Below are 18,497 nucleotides of genomic sequence, written 5' to 3'. Positions count from 1 at the left end.
AACCACAGGCTCTGTCATGCTTTTCTGCACTTCAGCCACAGTGGAAAGCTGCCAGTCATGGATGGGCCTCCCCAGACATCAGCATTACTGAAGCAGTGTGGGACCGTCCTGACAGAGAACCGAACAAAAAGGCGACCAGCATCCAAAGAAGAGCTCCAACGGTCCTTCAATGAGCCTGCAGAACGTTTCCTGAACACTACAGCAGCTGTGCTAAAGGATTCAAACACTAAACACGGACCTTCAGGTGCACACGCTCCAGTGAACTGCTACATTTACTATTTACCGAGACAAACCCCTTTAATACGGTTATAATGTAATAATAATGTAATAATAATGTAATAATAACGTAATAATTCTTCACTCATCCTTTCTTTGACAAGCTACAGCTGTCTCTATAAATGATTCTGCCCTTTTACACAAACACAGCCTTCTCCTCTCTTCCTCTCAGTTCATTAAAGTTTTGCTTTCTTAGTAACTCCAGCTGCGCTCCGATGAACGTTTAAGAAGGCTAGAAATGTAAATTCCTGATCCCCAGAAAGGCTGAGCCACCCTACTACCCCGTTGTGTTCATCAAGCCGAGGTGCCGGTGAATTCTTTCCCCGTTTTAAGCAGCTTATAGAATTTGGTTGATCCGATTTAAACGTTGGCAGAAAATATGTAGAACGGGGGGGTGGTGAAGAGAAAGAAGTGCTGGGGGGCCGTTCTGCCCATTAGCTAAAGCGGTGCTAGCATGTCGTCCCCACAAAGATGGCTACTAGGTCCAACGGCCTTTCGTTTACATATCAAATGGTTTAACTTCTCATGAGTGGAAAATCAGATATGTTCAGAGTGGCTGCTTCCTTCTCTCATCTTTGATCTCGCCTGTTAGAAACATGACTAACAGACGGTCACAGTCATCAGTGAGCGTGTGGGACGGCTGAGAGCGTAACAAGTCCATAGATTAGTGGAAGGTTTGGTTTTCGACACGACTGGCATAACCAAACGTGGCCTGGCATGCCCGGTTACGAGATTTCATGTGGCGTGTGTGACGTGACATATTCAAGCTTGTGTAACATGTGACCTGTGGGTCAGCTGGTGGGAGTGGGCAGCAAGACTCCTTTCTCCTCTTACGGTTTTCTTTGAGGCCCTTTTTGTGTTAATCTGCTCACACCTCTGTCCACGGGGAGGAAAAGAAAATGTGGAACAACTCGAGAAGGGCTGAGAAAAGTTTCTCTGCTATGACGTTTATATCACAGATATAAGTCACTACTTTCATGTTTTGGTTCCTCACTGCTCCCAAAAAGCTGAATTCTCCGTTTCCATCTTCAGTCTCAACTGTAAGGCCAACGTGAACAACTTCAGCACGTTCTGCACGATAACGAGTCCGTGAGCCTAACATTCCAAAGTAAGCACAAACGCTCGTTCGATCACGGCGGTGAGTTTGTGTTTTTGTTTGAGCAAAGTGCCAAAAAAAGAAAGTCTGTGCTCAGCTCGTCAACGCAAGAAACAACGCAGGAGCGAGAGAACGGCGAGGTACGATGAAGGAACGAGCAGAACGAGGCGCAAAGTGTTTCTGCTCATCCTTTCAGACAGACGATAACTCCTCTTCCTCCTCACATGTGAATCGAGACACTGATGGGAACCACACACTCTGTCAAAGTTTTTACAGCCTTCCCTCGACGCCTGTTTAACAGTCACTTCGTACCACAGAACACGTCTATGCTGTTTAGTTGTTCAAATTTACTCCAGTTTTGAAGTAAACAGGTTGTGTGGGTGCACAGAACCAAAATACTACTAAAGCCACCAATGCAGAAGACTCCTGAGCCGCAACACAGGATATCCTGTATGACGACAAACACAGAAGCACACGAGAATCATAAGAGAACAGCATCTTATCAACGTGGCCTCGAGCCGACTCGCTCGGGATAAGAAAATGTAAAATATTACAGTACGTATCACTGAGACGCAGGGGAGAGGAGGGTGGGTGATTATCTCTTCCATCTTTTTTCTCCTTCCTTCCTCTGTCGTAACACAAACCGCTGACACAAGTACACACAGCATCGCACACACCGTGTACCGTTCTTTGGTCTCTGGTGAGCTCGGCAAATTCCCTGAATGCCAGCGGCCGCTTTAAGGTCAGTAGGAGGATCGTAACGGCATCAGGAAGTATTTTAGGGAAAACACGGCCTGGACCGCCATCCATAGAAACCGTGTTGTAGGTGATGGATTCACAGAGCAGAGGAAAACAAATGCACAATAAAGACTTTTACAGAAGACTAAAGAAGCAAAGATAAAAGTATATGGTACAGAAACTGCACTGTGTTTAACCTCTCTGGCCTGGTGCTCCAGATACTTCCACCTACTGCACATCACTTCATTAGAGCGTTCTGACTGACAGCACAGGGCTCAGTTCCTTCCTGCTTCACAGTGAGTGATGCTTTTTACATTTCAGGATGGCTTTCAATACCCAGAATGAGACAACGTAATCACTAATGTTCCTTAAAGTACAGCATTTAGTCACAGCTCACCTCTGCAGAGCGTGGTGCACGTGAAACACGAGTAACCCTGCTGTGGCACATGAATAAGCAGCTCAGCGAGTGCGATACCGCTGCAGGCCACCTGAGAGAGAGTGCACTGTGTACAAACCACGGGTGCTGCTGTGGTCCAGACTACCACAGGCTACAACCACATACAGCAGCCAGAACTGCACCTCTGACTCATCTGGCTCAGTGGATACAAGATTTACATGAATACCCTTGCATTATGTGCAAAGGCCTTGTGTGTTTGTACACACTTGCACAACTGTCTCTTACCTTGATGTTGCAGGCCTGCTCCATGAGCCTTCGGGCGTTCTCTGCAGCTCTGTATCGTTTGGGGAGCTGGACTCTGAAAAACTTGAGAGCCCCCTCGAAGTCTGCCTGCAACAGGTCCTCTTTAGACGTCTGGAAGGAGACGAGGAGGAGTGGGAGGAGAGAGAACAACAAGGGATAATTAATGAGACACAAACGTCTTAATGAGAGTTTTATACTCAAAGACTAAGAACCAGTGATAATACAGAGAAAACTGTAGTTACACACTTAACTTGTTGTAAGCATTCCCTTACGTGTTAGAGCTCTTATTGTAAAACAATAGTTACACTGTAGTTTTATAAAATGATATTTCCTGTGCAGCCAGTTACTTTTAATCATCTCTAAGCAAAGGCTGAGAACTCTCAGTCCATCGGAGTCCTGCTGTGCTAATCCCATGCTGCTCTCCTCCTTCAGCACCTTGTTTATGCAGCAGCATGAGAACCATTTGTAACTCCCATATTTAAACCCTTCACCCCTTGAAATCCCTGATAGGAATGACCACTGAAGCTCTTTTCTGTCATTTTTCAAGCCTCTGATGGGAGACGAGAGGTGACACGTCCTCACGAAACTCAGCGGCTTTCTTTTCCAGTTCCTATTCTAATGGTCATCAAACCACGCGTTTACTGACACATACCGAGGCGTCGAACATCATCTTTATGGGGTAAAGAGATCACAGAGTATTTAATAACACAACAATACCGCCACCCTGTGGTGAGAAGATGCAAAGACACCAGAATCTGTGTCGAGCGTGTGCTTTGAGATCAGAGAGCATTTTCCTTGTCAGATTATTTTTTGTTCCATTTCTGCAGACGGAATAAACGTGGAGGTGACATCAGGCAGCAAACAAACAGCTCGTGCTGTAAAGGAAATTTCAAGCAGTCAGCTGCATGTACGCAACATGACCAGCAAGGCATCACAGCGACAGATACAACTACTAAATGAATTCATAAACTGAGACTGCATTTTAAAAGGCACACGTTCCCATTTCCCCACAAACTCTTCCCCCATTAAAAACACTCTGGTCTAACTGGTCTAACAGTCAACCACCACTCCATCCCTGCATCGCTCTCTCACCGCCAGCAGCCTGGGGACGAAGAGCCGGTGTCCCATCCCAAGAAGGTCCATGACCCTGCAGAAAGAGTCTGGTGAGGCCTGACTGCCGTGGGCCCTCTCTTCCGTCTTTCCCTCGCCATCTTCCACTGCTTTGCAAACTGCTGGAAGGGGCAAATGTGGGGTCAGGACTGGTACAGGAGGAGGAGAGGGCGGTGGAGAGCGTGGAGGAGATGGAGGTGGGGTGGGACAGGGTGAGGGAGAGGGAGAGGGGTGGTCCCGCTCCGGGGCCAGGATGGAAGATGACTCCAGCGTGTCGTCTAGATGCCCAGGAGTTTCCTGTGTTGTTGGAGTAGACGAGGAGGAGCGTGGGAACCTCCGTTCTCAGCTCAGTGTCAAAAAGTGTTGAGGTTCTGGTGAATGAGGAGAGAGCAGCTGCTATTTGCACGCCGTGGCAGCCCGGCGTTCAGGAGGGCAGGTGGAAACAAATGGAAGACGAGCTCAATGAAACACAGCAACTCGGCAGCCGGCGCTTCGACGTCCAGGACACGTGACGTTCAGATCGATCCAGTTCATCCGGGCAACGCAGACTATCAACACGTGGACAAGACGTTGGCGGAGGCCGCTCAGCTTGTACCACTGTCAGAGCCCGGCGCCGGCCCTCCGGTGCGACGCAATCACAGTCAGGAAACGATGTGTTGGCGCTGCTTTCCACATAATGCTGAGTCTTTCAGCTACCTGCCAGACTTGCTTTGAAACCCAATCACACGACCCACTCTCATCTTCTTCCCCTGGCAAACTCCCTCTAACCAATTCCAATCCAGCGTACTGTTGCCTGGCAACAAAGCTGCTCAACACGTGGGGTGCTTCTCCAGCAAACGGCGGCACTGGATAAGAACGCCACCTTTTTGTATTTTTCCCTTCGCTGACTTCAAAGACACGGAGAAAATCTGGCTCCGGCTGCACGGCGGCGTGGCCTTAATGCTCGAGGCTCAGCGCGTGAGCGATGACACATCAAAGCAGTCGATGCGTTTGTACCCACTTTGCAAATGGAGCTTCGCCGAGGTCTGATTTCTCTGAAATGACCGTGAAATAAACAGCACTGATCTCTTTGTGTGCCCTCCACGCCTGGACAGGCGGTCCTAGCGAAAAAGCAGAAAAGGACGAGATGTGGTCCGCTTGGAACGTGGCGCATTTGCGCCCGCAGGAGACGATGCGCTGCGTGTTTGAGTTAGAGTACGGCTGAGCGGATGCTGAACTCACTGACTCACACGCAAACCAGTGATGCATGAAAATCAAGATGGAAAAATGGAACAGAACAGAAAGTGTGTGACGACAGCCTCCTTCAGCTCTTCACCGGTGTAAGACTTTCAATTCTGCACAAATCCAAACCACAGCAAGCAGCAGCCTAGTTCACAGCGCGAGCCTGGACTCCTGCTTCTGCCCTCAGCAGATTTCTATCAGCAGGAGCAGCCGTGCATCCGGTCTGTATTTGTCAGTAGATTTTTGAGCTCAGGAGCTGCCTCCTTTAGGTAGAAAGTCCTTTCTCGTTGCTCTGAACAGCACCGACTCACTGAACGAGGGTACGAGTGGGTGTTGGATCTGCAGGAGTCTCTGCCTTGGCCAGCAGCTGGGACCAGGCAACGCAATGAAGCCACGCCACAGTGTTTCCAACCCTCAACCTCTCTGTACTTGTGATGCTAGGAGCTAATAGCTATCAGTAGCAGGGGCGGCTCCGTTGCAGAGGTCTGGCTGGTGGACGGAGGTAGCGTGTTGGACAGATACATATCCAACCAGAGAAAAGGAGGAGGTAGAGGTAGTGGAGCAGGAGGTAAAGAAGATGGGGAACGAGGAAGTGAGTGAAAGTAAAGGCTCCGAGCAGGCATCCACGGCAGGAAAGGATAAAGAGCAAAAAGAGCAAAACATAAAATCACAGACACACACAGCTTTTCTCCTTCAGGTCCAGATCGCTAACGTTATCTCTTATGCCCCTGCTGTGATGTGGATGTGGCGACTAAGCCGGAGAGGGAGGGAGGGAGGCGAACACAGATGGAGGGAGGGGTGATGAGAGCGAGGAAGAGTGCAGGATGGATGGAGGGAGGAGGAGGGAGCCTCTGGGGAGAATGCCGTCATGCCCGGCCAATTAGAAAGAGGCAGTGGAAGCCCCTACCACACTCCTCCCTCCTCACATCCTCGTTTGTTCTCCATTTCCAACCATCGTATCCACCGCATCTTTCTCTCTGACACAGAATAACTGATGACCAGCACACAGAGGAGGAGGGCTTTTCAGAAACCAGCCATCCTTAATTTTAACCAGAGAAAAAATAAAAGCACAGCCATTGCCTCATTAGTATCTGAAAGCTTCTTATTACTGTCATCATAATCATTGTTATTATTGTTATTCAACTATATGAGTGCAAGTTAATTTATTTATTCTAGTATTTTAAATGCAGACCTTATTCGTTTGTGTGGACTGATCGATAATAAACACGGGTAACTAATCGGTAAAAGTAAAATATTGATCATGGCATAAGAAGTTCAAACGCAGCCATGAAGTTTCTTCTGGGATCACAGGAAAGATAAAGAAAAGAGAGAAAACTTTCCTGGTTGTTCCATCATTTTATCACACGCTTGTGTAAAATTCAGCCCTTTCACACTCCGGCTGTGTAAAAAAGAGGAAAGAAGGTGAGGCTGTTTATGCCAGACTTCATCTGTTTACCTGGAAACTGTCAGCCAGTGTAATTACGAGCCAGCTAACAGAGATTTGTTGTCACAAAATGAAAAACTTGTACCTGAACAGTACTGAGAACAGAGGAGGTCCCATCAAATTACTGCCCACACTGAACAGCCAGACACAGGCGTGCTCTATGACACAGTCATCCCACCAAAACTCACTGATCTATCCCACCACAAACAGAGAAAATAACAACAAGTAGTAATTCTTCACCCCTGTGCTGGGACAACAAAAACATGCAAACCATTTGGTATTTAAAAAAGCAAAAAATAAAAAAAGAAGCCCCAAATTTTAACCAATTTAAAATCAACCAAACATGTTATTAACTAGCATACTAGGTAATAATACTAATCCCTTAAATCAAAGACAAACAGTTTCCTGGTCTGTACGTGGACAGTCTGTGACCCAGCCGTCTGGTTCCTGTGATTGAGAACGAAAATGATTAAATATGTAACTTTTGTCTCCCCCTTCTGGCAGTAAGTGTGATTACACAAACACTGTCGATCGTGCTGTTGAAGAAAACCTGCAGCTTTTCTTCTCTCTTGTTTTTTTAAATCTGGAATATCCTTACATTTTTCACCCATGGACTCCATGACACTCAAGCCAACTGCATCTCACCCCGTCTCTGGTAAACCAATGAATGAATGAATCAAACCAACCCATCCGATAAAATACAAAAGCATCAACAGCTCATCTAAAACTCTGCTACATTTCAAATGACCACAAATTGTTTAGCTCAGTGTGGTTTTTCTCCTCTGTCAAATCTGCAGCCTTTACTGTAAGAACTCAATAATAATAATAATAATAATAATAATAATAATAATAATGGATTGCATTTATATAGCGCTTTTCGGGGCCCTCAAAGCGCTTTACAATTCCACTATTCATTCACTCTCACATTCACACACTGGTGGAGGCAGCTACAGCTGTAGCCACAGCTGCCCTGGGGCAGACTGACAGAAGCCAGGCTGCCATATCGCACCATCGACCCCTCTGACCAACACCAGTAGGCGGTAGGTGAAGCGTCTTACCCAAGGACACGACGGCAGAGACTGTTGTCTCGAGACTAACCATTTGCTTTCTATGGACAAACCACATGAAGTGTATGCAACTAATGCAACCAGCTTCCTCTCTTCCAGATGCAGTTTGTGATTTGACCACTAGGAGGGGACAGATGTAAACAAATGCCTCTTGTTGCAATCCGGCCTGCATGTGCTTTGATTTGCACTTTGGGCTTCCTACATGTGCAGAGACTGATTTAAACACAGATGTACAAAGAAAGTGAGGACTAACCTTGAGCAGGGCGAGGGCTACGTTGAAGATGATGTTCAGTCCCTGAAAGAGAAGAACTATTTGTGAAAACAGAAACAATAGAAACAGCTACATTCATTTGCATGTGTCGTTGTTAAAAGCCACTTTAGCAATTTTAAACTTGATGCTGCACTTTGGAGCTGTAAAAATGAAAATCTGCAAACAGCGAACAGAGTCACATTTTTCTGAAACAATACTTCAATCTCGAGTTCTGCAAGAATCACTGCCACAGTAAACAAAAAGAAACCGTCGGCTCCACTTCTCAGCTTTTGCTCAGGTCAGGATAACCTCAGCTTCTTATTTTCTATTTTTCATACCCACACCTTTATAAACACACGATCACAGTGATGGATGCTCTGTTCACAAGCACAAGTACAGTTTAACTGTTCATCATAGCGATGCTGGACATGCAATTACAGGATCAAACAGAAACAAATATCTACTGTGTGACAAGCTTCTGCCGTTTTACTATCAATCAAGGAGCGCCAACACAACTTTATAAATATTTTCACAGACGAGCAGATGTGTGAGCTGAACATGGTCTTTTACAATTAGCTTATCAGTATTTATTTAGCGATGCCACAGAGCACCTTTCAGTTCAGCATAAAATTTGTAGGAAACACAAATTTCCTTTTATCGTCTGATGAGTACTCTACGAATGATTCTGCAGCTGCAGCACAAAGAAACCGAAATACAAGCTTCACAGGGTAGAGCCAATCCAGAGGCGCAGAGTGCTGCTTAAAAACAAACGCCCCTTTCTTTTATATATAATGTGCATATTTTGTTGTATTATTTCGACCATTTCTTCATACAGTGCTTGTAATTTTGACCAAAAGAAAGAAAATGTAATGCGAATGCAAACTCTGCATGGGAACACCCATCTCCTTGGTCTCTGTGACAACCAGTTCACATGGCAACACAGAGCTAAAAATATCTGAGCAGCTCTAAAAATATCTGAAGAAAGAGAAAAGAGGGGGAGCTCTGCCTCCACACACCTATCTGTGCAGGCCTCAAGATGGCGCTAGAGTGCTGAGGCATGAGCAATGGCGTGTTTGGGAGGAGAGATTATCTCGAACTGTGTGTTCAAGCAGGGACAAGAGAGAAACATCCATAGACGGGGAGATACTAAACTGGGGAGAGAAGATCTATCTATCTATATCTAGAGAGATTATAGATATAGAGCGAGGGGAATGATCAGCATACATTTCTAAGGAGACCATCAAATAAAGACAGCAGCTGAGACAAAGAGAGTGATTAACAATGAGGGTCTGACAGTGACGAGGAACAATCACAAAGAAGAAGATTGTCAGAGTGAAACAAAAGAACAAAGAGTTTGTCCTGCTTTAAAACAGCGACGTACTTACAGGTTTACATACAAACAGAAAGAAAAAGAGAGCAAGAAAACAAAGATATAAAAAAACACCACAGAAAAGTTTCAGGAAATGACAAAGTGTGAGTGCAACAAACAAAATGACAATACAAGAAAAAGATAATGGAAAGAAGAGAGGAGTGCGAGATGGTGAAAAGGATGAGGGGGGAGCATAATATCACAATGCTGCTTTAACAGGCAGATTGTCATCATGCGGCTCAATGGGTGAGAAAGACTTTTAATTGTTCTGCCTGAGGCTAACTGGGAGGCAGGAAAGGGGAGACTGGAAAAAAAGGAAGGGAAGAAGGAAGGAAGGCAGAGAGGGAGGAGGATGGAAGAAAGTTGATTTTGCATTTGATGCAATTACAGTGAGACAGTCGGTCAAAGCATTAGGAATGAAAACACTAAAATCCCACCGTCTTTATGTACTTTTATTTTTAAAATAGAGTCATTAAGTCAAATTGTAACCAAGGACGATGGCGTTGGTAACTGATAAGGTTACTTTGTGTTAAAAGTCAGAATGTGACACAGCAGGTCATACTCGCTGCACACTTACTGAATGACATGAGCAGTTCATTAGGATCTGCATGCATTAGATCAGGTGTTCCTCAGGGCTTTGTTATCGGCCCCATGCAGCCTTGTGCGTAGGCTGAAACATTACATGGCCCCCATTGTATTTCTGGTTCCACCAAGTCTATGGCAGCTACATCAGTCCCCTAATCCAGCGCTCCCCAACCTTTTTTGTGCCACGGACGGTTTAATGTCAGACAATATCTTCACGGACCGGCCTTTAAGGTGTGGCGGATAAATACAACAAAATAAAATGATACGACCACGACAAAAACTGTGCTATTTTGTAAATGTAATAACAAATGCAAATTCACTGTGTAATTGTGTAACTTTATTAGCAGCGTCCTCCTGAAAAGCACCAACAACGCTGAGAGTAACATCCTCCTCTCTGCCCCTTAACGCTCTCTGGTCACTATGGTAACGTGTAAATATTTCTTTCAAAATAAGACGCACAACTACATCCTGGAAAAGACCCAGGGAAACAGAGTTAACGATAAAAACGATTTTTTTAAAAATGGACCGGTACCGGTCCATGGCCCGGGGGTTGGGGTCCTAACCTGTATCGTTGGTTCACCCTCAGCTGCAAACCACCTCAGTGTACGTGCAGGGCCATGTTCTGATGAAGCTTAAAGAACATCATCACAAACAGGAGTGGAGATGAGACGAAACTCCAGAGTCCACGACCCGCTGAAAACCGATTTGACTTTTTGCCAAGGACGGGAACACCGCTCTGTTAAAGGACCGACAGTTCATAACAATGACCCACCGTTGTTGGCCACGTACCCCGTAGTCCTGCTACACCGCCCACAAGATCCCCTGGGGGGCCACCGTGTAGTACTTTGCCCAATATTTGTCTTTCTGGTATTCAGATCCATCCATCCATCTTCATCCGCTTTGTCCGGGGCCGGGTCGCGGGGGCAGCAGCCTAAGCAAAGAGGCCCAGACCTCCCTCTCCCCAGCCACCTCCTCCAGCTTGTCCGGGGGAATACCAAGGCGTTCCCAGGCCAGCCGAGAGATATAATCTCCCCAGCGTGTCCTGGGTCTGCCCCGGGACCTCCTCCCGGTGGGACACGCCTGGAACACCTCACCCAGGAGGCGCCCAGGGGGCATCCTTGTCAGATGCCCGAACCACCTCAGCTGGCTCCTTTCGATGTGGAGCAGCAGCTGCTCTACTCTGAGCCCCTCCCGGATGGCCGAACTTCTCACCCTATCTCTAAGGGAGAGGCCAGCCACCCTTCGGAGGAAGCTCATTTCTGCCGCTTGTATCCGCGATCTCGTTCTTTCGGTCACTACCCACAGCTCGTGGCCATAGGTGAGGGTAGGGACGTAGATCGACCGGTAAATTGAGAGCTTCGCTTTTACACTCAGCTCCCTCTTCACCACGACGGACCGGTGCAGCGTCCGCATTACTGCAGCCGCCGCACCAATCCGTCTGTCGATCTCCGGCTCCCTTCTCCCATCACTCGCGAACAAGACCCCGAGATACTTGAACTCCTCCACTTGGGGCAGGAACTCAGCAGATATTTTGTGTAAATGACTGAAACACTGAACGGAACAGCACATTATCCCCTCTCTTCGTCTCAGTTTCCTAGTTTCTCTGCAGCTCTTCTGCAGGAGTCTCCAGAGCTGAATGTGTCTGATCTATGGATACTGGCCCACAAGTCTGTTCACTGTTTGTTGATGCTCAGTGCTCCGCTTCTCTCTCTCAGCTTTCCTCTCACTCAACCAGTCGAGGCAGATGGCTGCCCAACCTTAGCCTGGTTGTGTCAGGGGTTCCTTCTGCAAAAAGGGAGCTTCTCCTCCCCGCCGATGCCAAGTGCATTCTCAGGGGTGAAATCGCCATCGTTAACTTACCATGTAACGTGCCATGAGACGACACGGGATTATATTGTACTATAGAACCACATCCAAGACTGTTTGGCAGTGTGTGGGGTTTATTCGTCAACTTAACTCTGAAATATATATTTTTCGATATATACATATCTGAAACGTATCATATAAAGCTCCTCAGTGACGCCCATTATTTCTGGGAATAACGCTTCTTCTGTCACGCAGATTTTGTAAGATGATAAGTGACTTGCTCATCGATCGGTATTAGGTCAGGTGGCCCTGATGATATTAGATCATTGATAGCATCGACCCTAAAAGGCCTGAGCAGAAGCATCGATGCTGTGTGCCCTTTACTTGTGGCCACTGATAACCGGGAAGTGTAGTTTGGGCTCGCCGACTCCTCCCTCACTACTCTAGTCTCCTTTCACATTCCAGAAGGGCTCGTGGAAACTGATTTGGATTTGCACGGCGGTAAAAGCACCAGCAGCTTGGCAACATCGTGTGACTCTCCTTCATAGCACAGCACTTGCTGTTTTTGTTTGGTTTTTTTAAAGGGTCAAGGTCCAGTTTATTTATACAGCACACTACCAACAGGCCATGCTGCACAAAGTGCTTACAATGTAAAATACCACTACAATAAACAAACAACAATGAAGCAGCAAAATATAGAAAAATGAATAAAATAACAACTAAAACCAAACTGTTTAGGTCAGCGCGAGTTAAAAGCAGATCTGCGAGACAGAAAGGTGATTTATTTTTTATCTCATTAAGATGTTGCGCTTTTTTCCCCCATATGTCATATCCTCTTAGTATTGTATGAAAATGTCTTCTTACCCCGTTTGTACAAAATCATCTCTACACATATCATGATGAACTGTATTTCCGTAATTTCTTTATACATTTGAAGTGACCACAAAAGCCAATTATTTGGCTTCACTAGATATCTCAGGGATCTTTGTCCATGTGCCAAAGCTTTTTTTTGTGCAGATCTAATATCAGGAGGAAGACTATTCCAGAGTCTGGGACCTGCCACAGAGCAGGCCGTGGAATAGTTAAGGTTAGTTTGGACAAACAAACAGGAGCTCAGACCGGTGAGAAGGGGCTCGGCCGTTCAGTGATTTTAAACAAAAATTACGATTTTAAATTGGATCGTGTAAAGAACAGGAAGTCAGTGTGGAGAGGCCAACACCGGGGTTACAGGCTCCTTCACTTTAGTGCCAGTCGCAGTCGAGCAGCTGCATTTTGGACCAACTGGAGACGGTAAAGAGAGGCTTGGTCCAAACCAGATACAGAGAACTGCAGTAGTCCAGTCGGCAAGTAATGAACACATGAATAACACGTCCAAAGACATCAGCTGGAAGGTGTGGCTTTACCTTGGTTCACACAGTTTAAAGGAACCATCAAGGTGCACATTGAGGTTTTTAACATTTGCCTTACAATAGGGAGCTAAGGGTCCCAGAGCCCCGTCACTCTGCTTATTAACGATTAATGATCGACGGGTATTATCTGACAACACACCTGCCGGCTGAGGGCTGAGGGGTAATAAAAACTGCTTGGAGGAATATATTTCTGTGGAGCTAGCAGAACTTGCAGCATACATTACTTCTGAGCATTTTCCACATCACAGCAATGAAGCCAGGCATTTTTAGAAGAGCTGTTTTCAGCCGTCTTTGTGGACATCCAACCCTCTCCTCTAATACCCTTCTCCTGACCCCTCGTAACCGCCTTTCTATCCACTTTCAACTGATTTCCTGTTTCCAGACAGTTGAGCATCGCCTTACTGGACTCTGGACAATGTAGACTAAAGCCCTCTCCCCATATAATCAGTATAACAAGTGCACTGACGTTACCTCGCAGAGCAGCAGGTCGGTGATGTGAAAAACCATGCACAGGGGGAATTTGGCGGTGAAGAGCGTTAGGAACCACTGGGAGGCGTACATGTGTGCCTCCAGGTTCAGGTTTTGGAAGTGGGACCACAGATCTGGAAGTTGTTCCTGTAGGAGAAGCAAAAAGGGGAACTTGTGAGATAAAACAGCACTTACAAACAGATAAAGATGTGGCTCTGCTTGTCATTTCAATTTTACATTATTTCATTTTTGCTCCTGTTTTATTAAATCATGCTGTCTCACTGAGATGATAATCTCTCCCAAGAGACCCACAACTAAGAAAAAACTAAATAAATAAATACATTTTAAAAAGACACATAACATAATACAGTATTATATCACAGCTGGCAAACAGACCAGGAGATTGGTTTGACATTAGACATGTTTTTAATGTTGTACAGAAAAAATACAATCATACAGTTAAAAATCTAAAGACACTAAAATAAATGTATTTTATTTGTGTTCTTAGTGTTTTTACAACCTTTGTTCCAGTTACTTTTAGCTTTGAGTGTTCGAGCACATACAGCGAACCACAGAGTTCATTGGACAACACTTATATGGGCGATCGTGGCTCAAGAGTTGGGAGTTCGCCTTGTAATCGGAAGGTTGCCGGTTCGAGCCCCGGCTTGGACAGTCTCGGTCGTTGTGTCCTTGGGCAAGACACTTCACCCGTTGCCTACTGGTGGTGGTCAGAGGGCCCGGTGGCGCCAGTGTCCGGCACCCTCGCCTCTGTCAGTGCGCCCCAGGGTGGCTGTGGCTACAATGTAGCTGCCATCACCAGTGTGTGAATGTGTGGATGACTGGATATGTAAAGCGCTTTGGGGTCCTTAGGGACTAGTAAAGCGCTATATAAATACAGGCCATTTACCATTTATATCTGACATCATAATGTATTTTTCGGACCATAAGGCACATTAATCAAAACAAAACAGTCAGATAAGTCAAACTTTACTCAGCTCATTCTTCTTGCTTCCTCCACTTCCGTAACATTGATTCATTAATGTTGAATTCTCTGCAGCTGCTCTATTCCCATGTTGTTGCAGTATATTAATGACTAACCTCGTACTGTGGATGGATTATCTCAGTTGTTCTCCTGACTGAAGTTTGGTCCGTTTACAGCATCCTGCCATGCGATTGCATTTGTCTCTAACCATCAGGAACCTTCACGTTAACTTTTATCGAGTGGAAAAAAGTTAGCGTTCATCCTCCAGCTTCACTGTGCTAATGTTGTACTAACTTAGCTGTGTCGCTAGCGATCACATAGCACATCATTATATAGCAGCTAGCCCAACTTCAGTAACCCTACAAACGTCACTGCTGTTTAGTTTCCTGTCTTCATTTATGTTGGAAGTGATAGCAGAGCTGTACGTTTGGATTTTTCAGAAATCTCTCAGTCAGAACATGCTATATCATGTTTAAGTGGAAGCTAGCGAGCTAACTTCCTGCTAACTTCTAACTCTGTTAAATGTCATAAATTCTGTTTTCATGGATGCCTGGATGTTAAACTTAATTGTTACACCTGGTAAAGCAGAACGCTGATCATTTTATTAAAGATGAAAGACTTTAGACAGTTTTTAACTCACAGTGATGCTGCAGTGTTCGTTTGACTTTGGGACCTGAAGATGACAGAGTTTAGGACCCAGATTCAGTATATTCCTTATTATCTATAGCATTAGATATCCCTTCAACAAGTTCCATCACTGCCATCGAAGTGGACCTTTTCACTCTAAAGCCATATTGGTTATCACTTAGGAGATTATGCTTCTCAATATATTTATCAAGTCTATTAACAAATAACTTTTCTAAAATTTTTGAGAACTGTGGGAGTAGTGATATTGGCCTATAATTGGTAAACTGACATCTCTCTGTTTTTATGGATTGGAATAACTTTTGCTATTTTCACTTGTGAGGGAAACACACCAGTTCGGAAGGACAGATTACAAATGTATGCGAAAGGTTGCACTATACATTCTATAATACTTTTAACTAATATTATGTCAATACCAAAACAGTCAGTGGACTTTTTATTTTTTAAATGTCATCACAATGTTAATTATTTCTCTATGAGTTGCAGCACCAATAAACATGGAGGACACATTCTGAGTAATATGTTTATTTAGGTCATTATTATTTCTTGACTCTGGAATTTCTTTTGCTAAATTAAAGCCAACATTTACAAAGAAATCATTAAATTCATTTGCAATGTCTTTAGTTTTATCAAGCACAATATCTTTTTTTAAAATAATCTGGATAATTCTTATTATCTTATTATTATAAGGCGCACTGTCGATTTTTGAGAAAATTAAAGGATTTTAAGTGCACCTTATAGTGCGGAGAATACGGTACTCTATATTATCAGATGGTATCATTGCACTGAGCTAATGTGATTGCACTAAACCAACTGTCTTCATGCTGACGGGCGACTGCTAGCAGAGGCAGGACGGATTTAGGCGCCAAGATCAACTCGGTGGATTTAGGTTGTAATACCTGAGTGGGATGGGACATCAGCACTCATTATCCTCAAAGGAGAAAAAGCCTACACAGGCTGTAAATCTATACTCAACTCTGAAATATAGATTTTTTTGTTTTAATGAAAGACAGGCGTCAACAAGGCAACATGTTACAGTCCAAATATGACACAATAACTGGCTACGTCCTCTAAAGCACGAGTAGACTCAAACTTACCGAGTTAAAGTCTTTTTCTGTTTAGTGCACTGGTTCATGCATTTAATCAGTAATTATTAAACAGCTCCATTATGAGGAAAGTACCAATGCTGGAAAATGAAATCTAGTGTAAATGAATGGTCCTTGAGACTGGTCTGTATCACAAGTGAACTTCATGGCATTTAAGTCAAGAAGCAGACAGATGGGATCGATTTTAATGTCGAGCTGTAACTGCACGGCCTCTGAGCCACAATCATTCAAATTTCTGCAACTAAGTAGTGAGATCAAAAAATGTGTTGCAAATGACCAAAGACAACAAAGGCAACTAAGTGGAAAGAGCTATTCCCGCATGCTAGGTGACTCGCAGCTCTAACAGAGCTCGTAATCAGCAGCAAACTGTCCTTGATTTGTAAAAAATGAAGGTAGGCCTGAGTCCTGTGTAAAAACAATCACGTCCAAGCTGACTACGACTCCCAAAGTGATTCCACTTTCCAAAAACAGCTTTTAAAATACTCCCAAACACAGTCAAGACTGATATATGCTTTAATCTGAAGCTTAACCCAATTCATATTTACTCATTTCACCGACTACGGTCCAAAGTGAAGCTTATTAAGCTCCAAATAAAAAGTAGCCCAGAATGAGGGAGCAGGTCGTGCACAACAGCAACATGACAGACAAAACTAAACCTACAAACAGAAAGCAGTGTGATGCAGACCGTCCTTCCTGTCGGGGTCCCATTGATTGATTTAAAAATGTAAAAGGTTGCTCGACTAACCTGCATCAGCCTCTCCAGCTGGTAGAACTTGCAGTGAAGATCTTCAAAGTTGTTCTTGTAGAGAGCTCTCAGGCCATATTCATACATGATTTTTACCAAAACACAAAAGGCCTGCTCCTCGGGCATCTGAAATCATGTGGATAACCTCAATCAGCAACACTTTGGAAAAATGACAACAGCTAAATATCCGAAATGTGTTCCTGCTGACACAAAAGGACAGAGCAGCTCCCTCGAGAAGACTCAAACATGGCCGTCACCTAACAGTGGAGGGAAACAGTGCAGCTGTGGAAGATGCGACTAAAACAAGTTTCATGTGTGTGCATGTGTGAAGACGAGGAGCAGGAGAGAACGCTTAACGCTGTGCTCGTCTCTCGGTGTGTGCACGGCTTCTCTCCTTCACGTGCACGCTCTCACAGACTGTGAGGTGATATTTAATCAGAGTGACAGTATGTGTTTGGGACTGAATGGGCTCCTGCAGGTAAACCTGAGCCTCTATTAATATTCCTGACATCTCCTCTATAACCTCTCCCTCCTCCCTCTATTACACGCCGCCTCCTCCTCCTCCTCCTGTGTAACCCCTCTTTCTTACACTGCTGCTGTCCCCTTTATCTTTACAGCCTTCTCCTCCTCTATAACTTTTTCCTTGTGTCCTCCTTCTGCAGCCAGCTCCTCACCTTCACATGCCTTCAACAAACGTGCAGCTCTTGTGCACATCTCTCCGACCTCATCCCTACTCCTCTCTCCCACGACATCTCACTCCTCTTTAACCTCTGCTGCCCTCGCCATTTGGACTTTGACCAAACTTCCACAGCTCTCTTACCCCATGTGTCAACTCCACTGTCTGTCCTTCATGTGTCCTCTAAAAACTTGCTCACATCAAATTTGAGGTAATATTTGTACAAAGTCACTTTACACACAGCATGCAGGTACTATAAACATGGATTTGTGACCTTGAACGTGTGTGTGAAAGGAATCGATTCTCTCACTCCTTCTCTTCATCCACATCATCTCATTCAGTGTGTTATATTACCCTGCTGCTTTATTATACTTTGTACAAGCCAGGAAACTGTTTGTAGAGACAGTAAAGTCTCGGTGCAGGAGCACGCTGCTCGTGTTAACCTTGATCATTTGTTTGAGTGCCATCTGCAGATGTAGGAGAATCAAGGTTACATTTAAGCAGCGACAGAAAGCTTTTATTCTGAAAGCCAGGGAGAAACACTGCAGGCAAATTCTTTTGCAAATGCACAACGAGTCTGTGTAAAAGTCATAAATGAATATGCATGAGCACAAGCATGTGTTTAGCAAACAGTGCTAACTGGTGCGTTGGATCATCTGATGTACAGTGAACCGCTGATGGATGGATGAGAAGTTTACTTACATGTAAGAGGAGAACAGCAGCGAGGAACGACTGACCCTGGCAGTAACCAATTTCCTCATCGTAGACCGAGTAGGCCTGCAGGAAAACAGCAAATGACAAAAG

At 44.9% G+C, this 18,497-nt stretch overlaps 1 protein-coding gene across 3 annotated transcripts in view; it reads right to left on the bottom strand.

Annotated features, from left to right (window-relative positions):
- The window catches only part of rabgap1l (RAB GTPase activating protein 1-like), a 92,367-nt gene that overhangs the window by 15,000 nt on the left and 58,870 nt on the right, over positions 1-18,497 (bottom strand). For all 3 annotated transcript variants that reach the window (XR_003270114.1, XM_026147220.1, XM_026147221.1), the window contains exons 15-19: positions 18,396-18,470; positions 17,018-17,143; positions 13,543-13,686; positions 7,906-7,947; positions 2,793-2,921 (exon numbers count right to left, since the gene is read on the bottom strand). Coding sequence is in view for 2 of the 3 variants with exons in the window: in XM_026147220.1 (XP_026003005.1) it covers positions 2,793-2,921; positions 7,906-7,947; positions 13,543-13,686; positions 17,018-17,143; positions 18,396-18,470 (516 nt within the window). In the remaining variant the exon portion in view is untranslated. The remainder of the gene's footprint in view (positions 1-2,792; positions 2,922-7,905; positions 7,948-13,542; positions 13,687-17,017; positions 17,144-18,395; positions 18,471-18,497) is intronic.

The sequence above is a fragment of the Astatotilapia calliptera genome, chromosome 17 (assembly GCF_900246225.1).
Source record: "Astatotilapia calliptera chromosome 17, fAstCal1.2, whole genome shotgun sequence".
Classification (NCBI taxonomy): domain Eukaryota; kingdom Metazoa; phylum Chordata; class Actinopteri; order Cichliformes; family Cichlidae; genus Astatotilapia; species Astatotilapia calliptera.
Note: the sequence above shows the minus strand (reverse complement) of the source record. Positions and strands in the feature narration are given on the sequence as shown.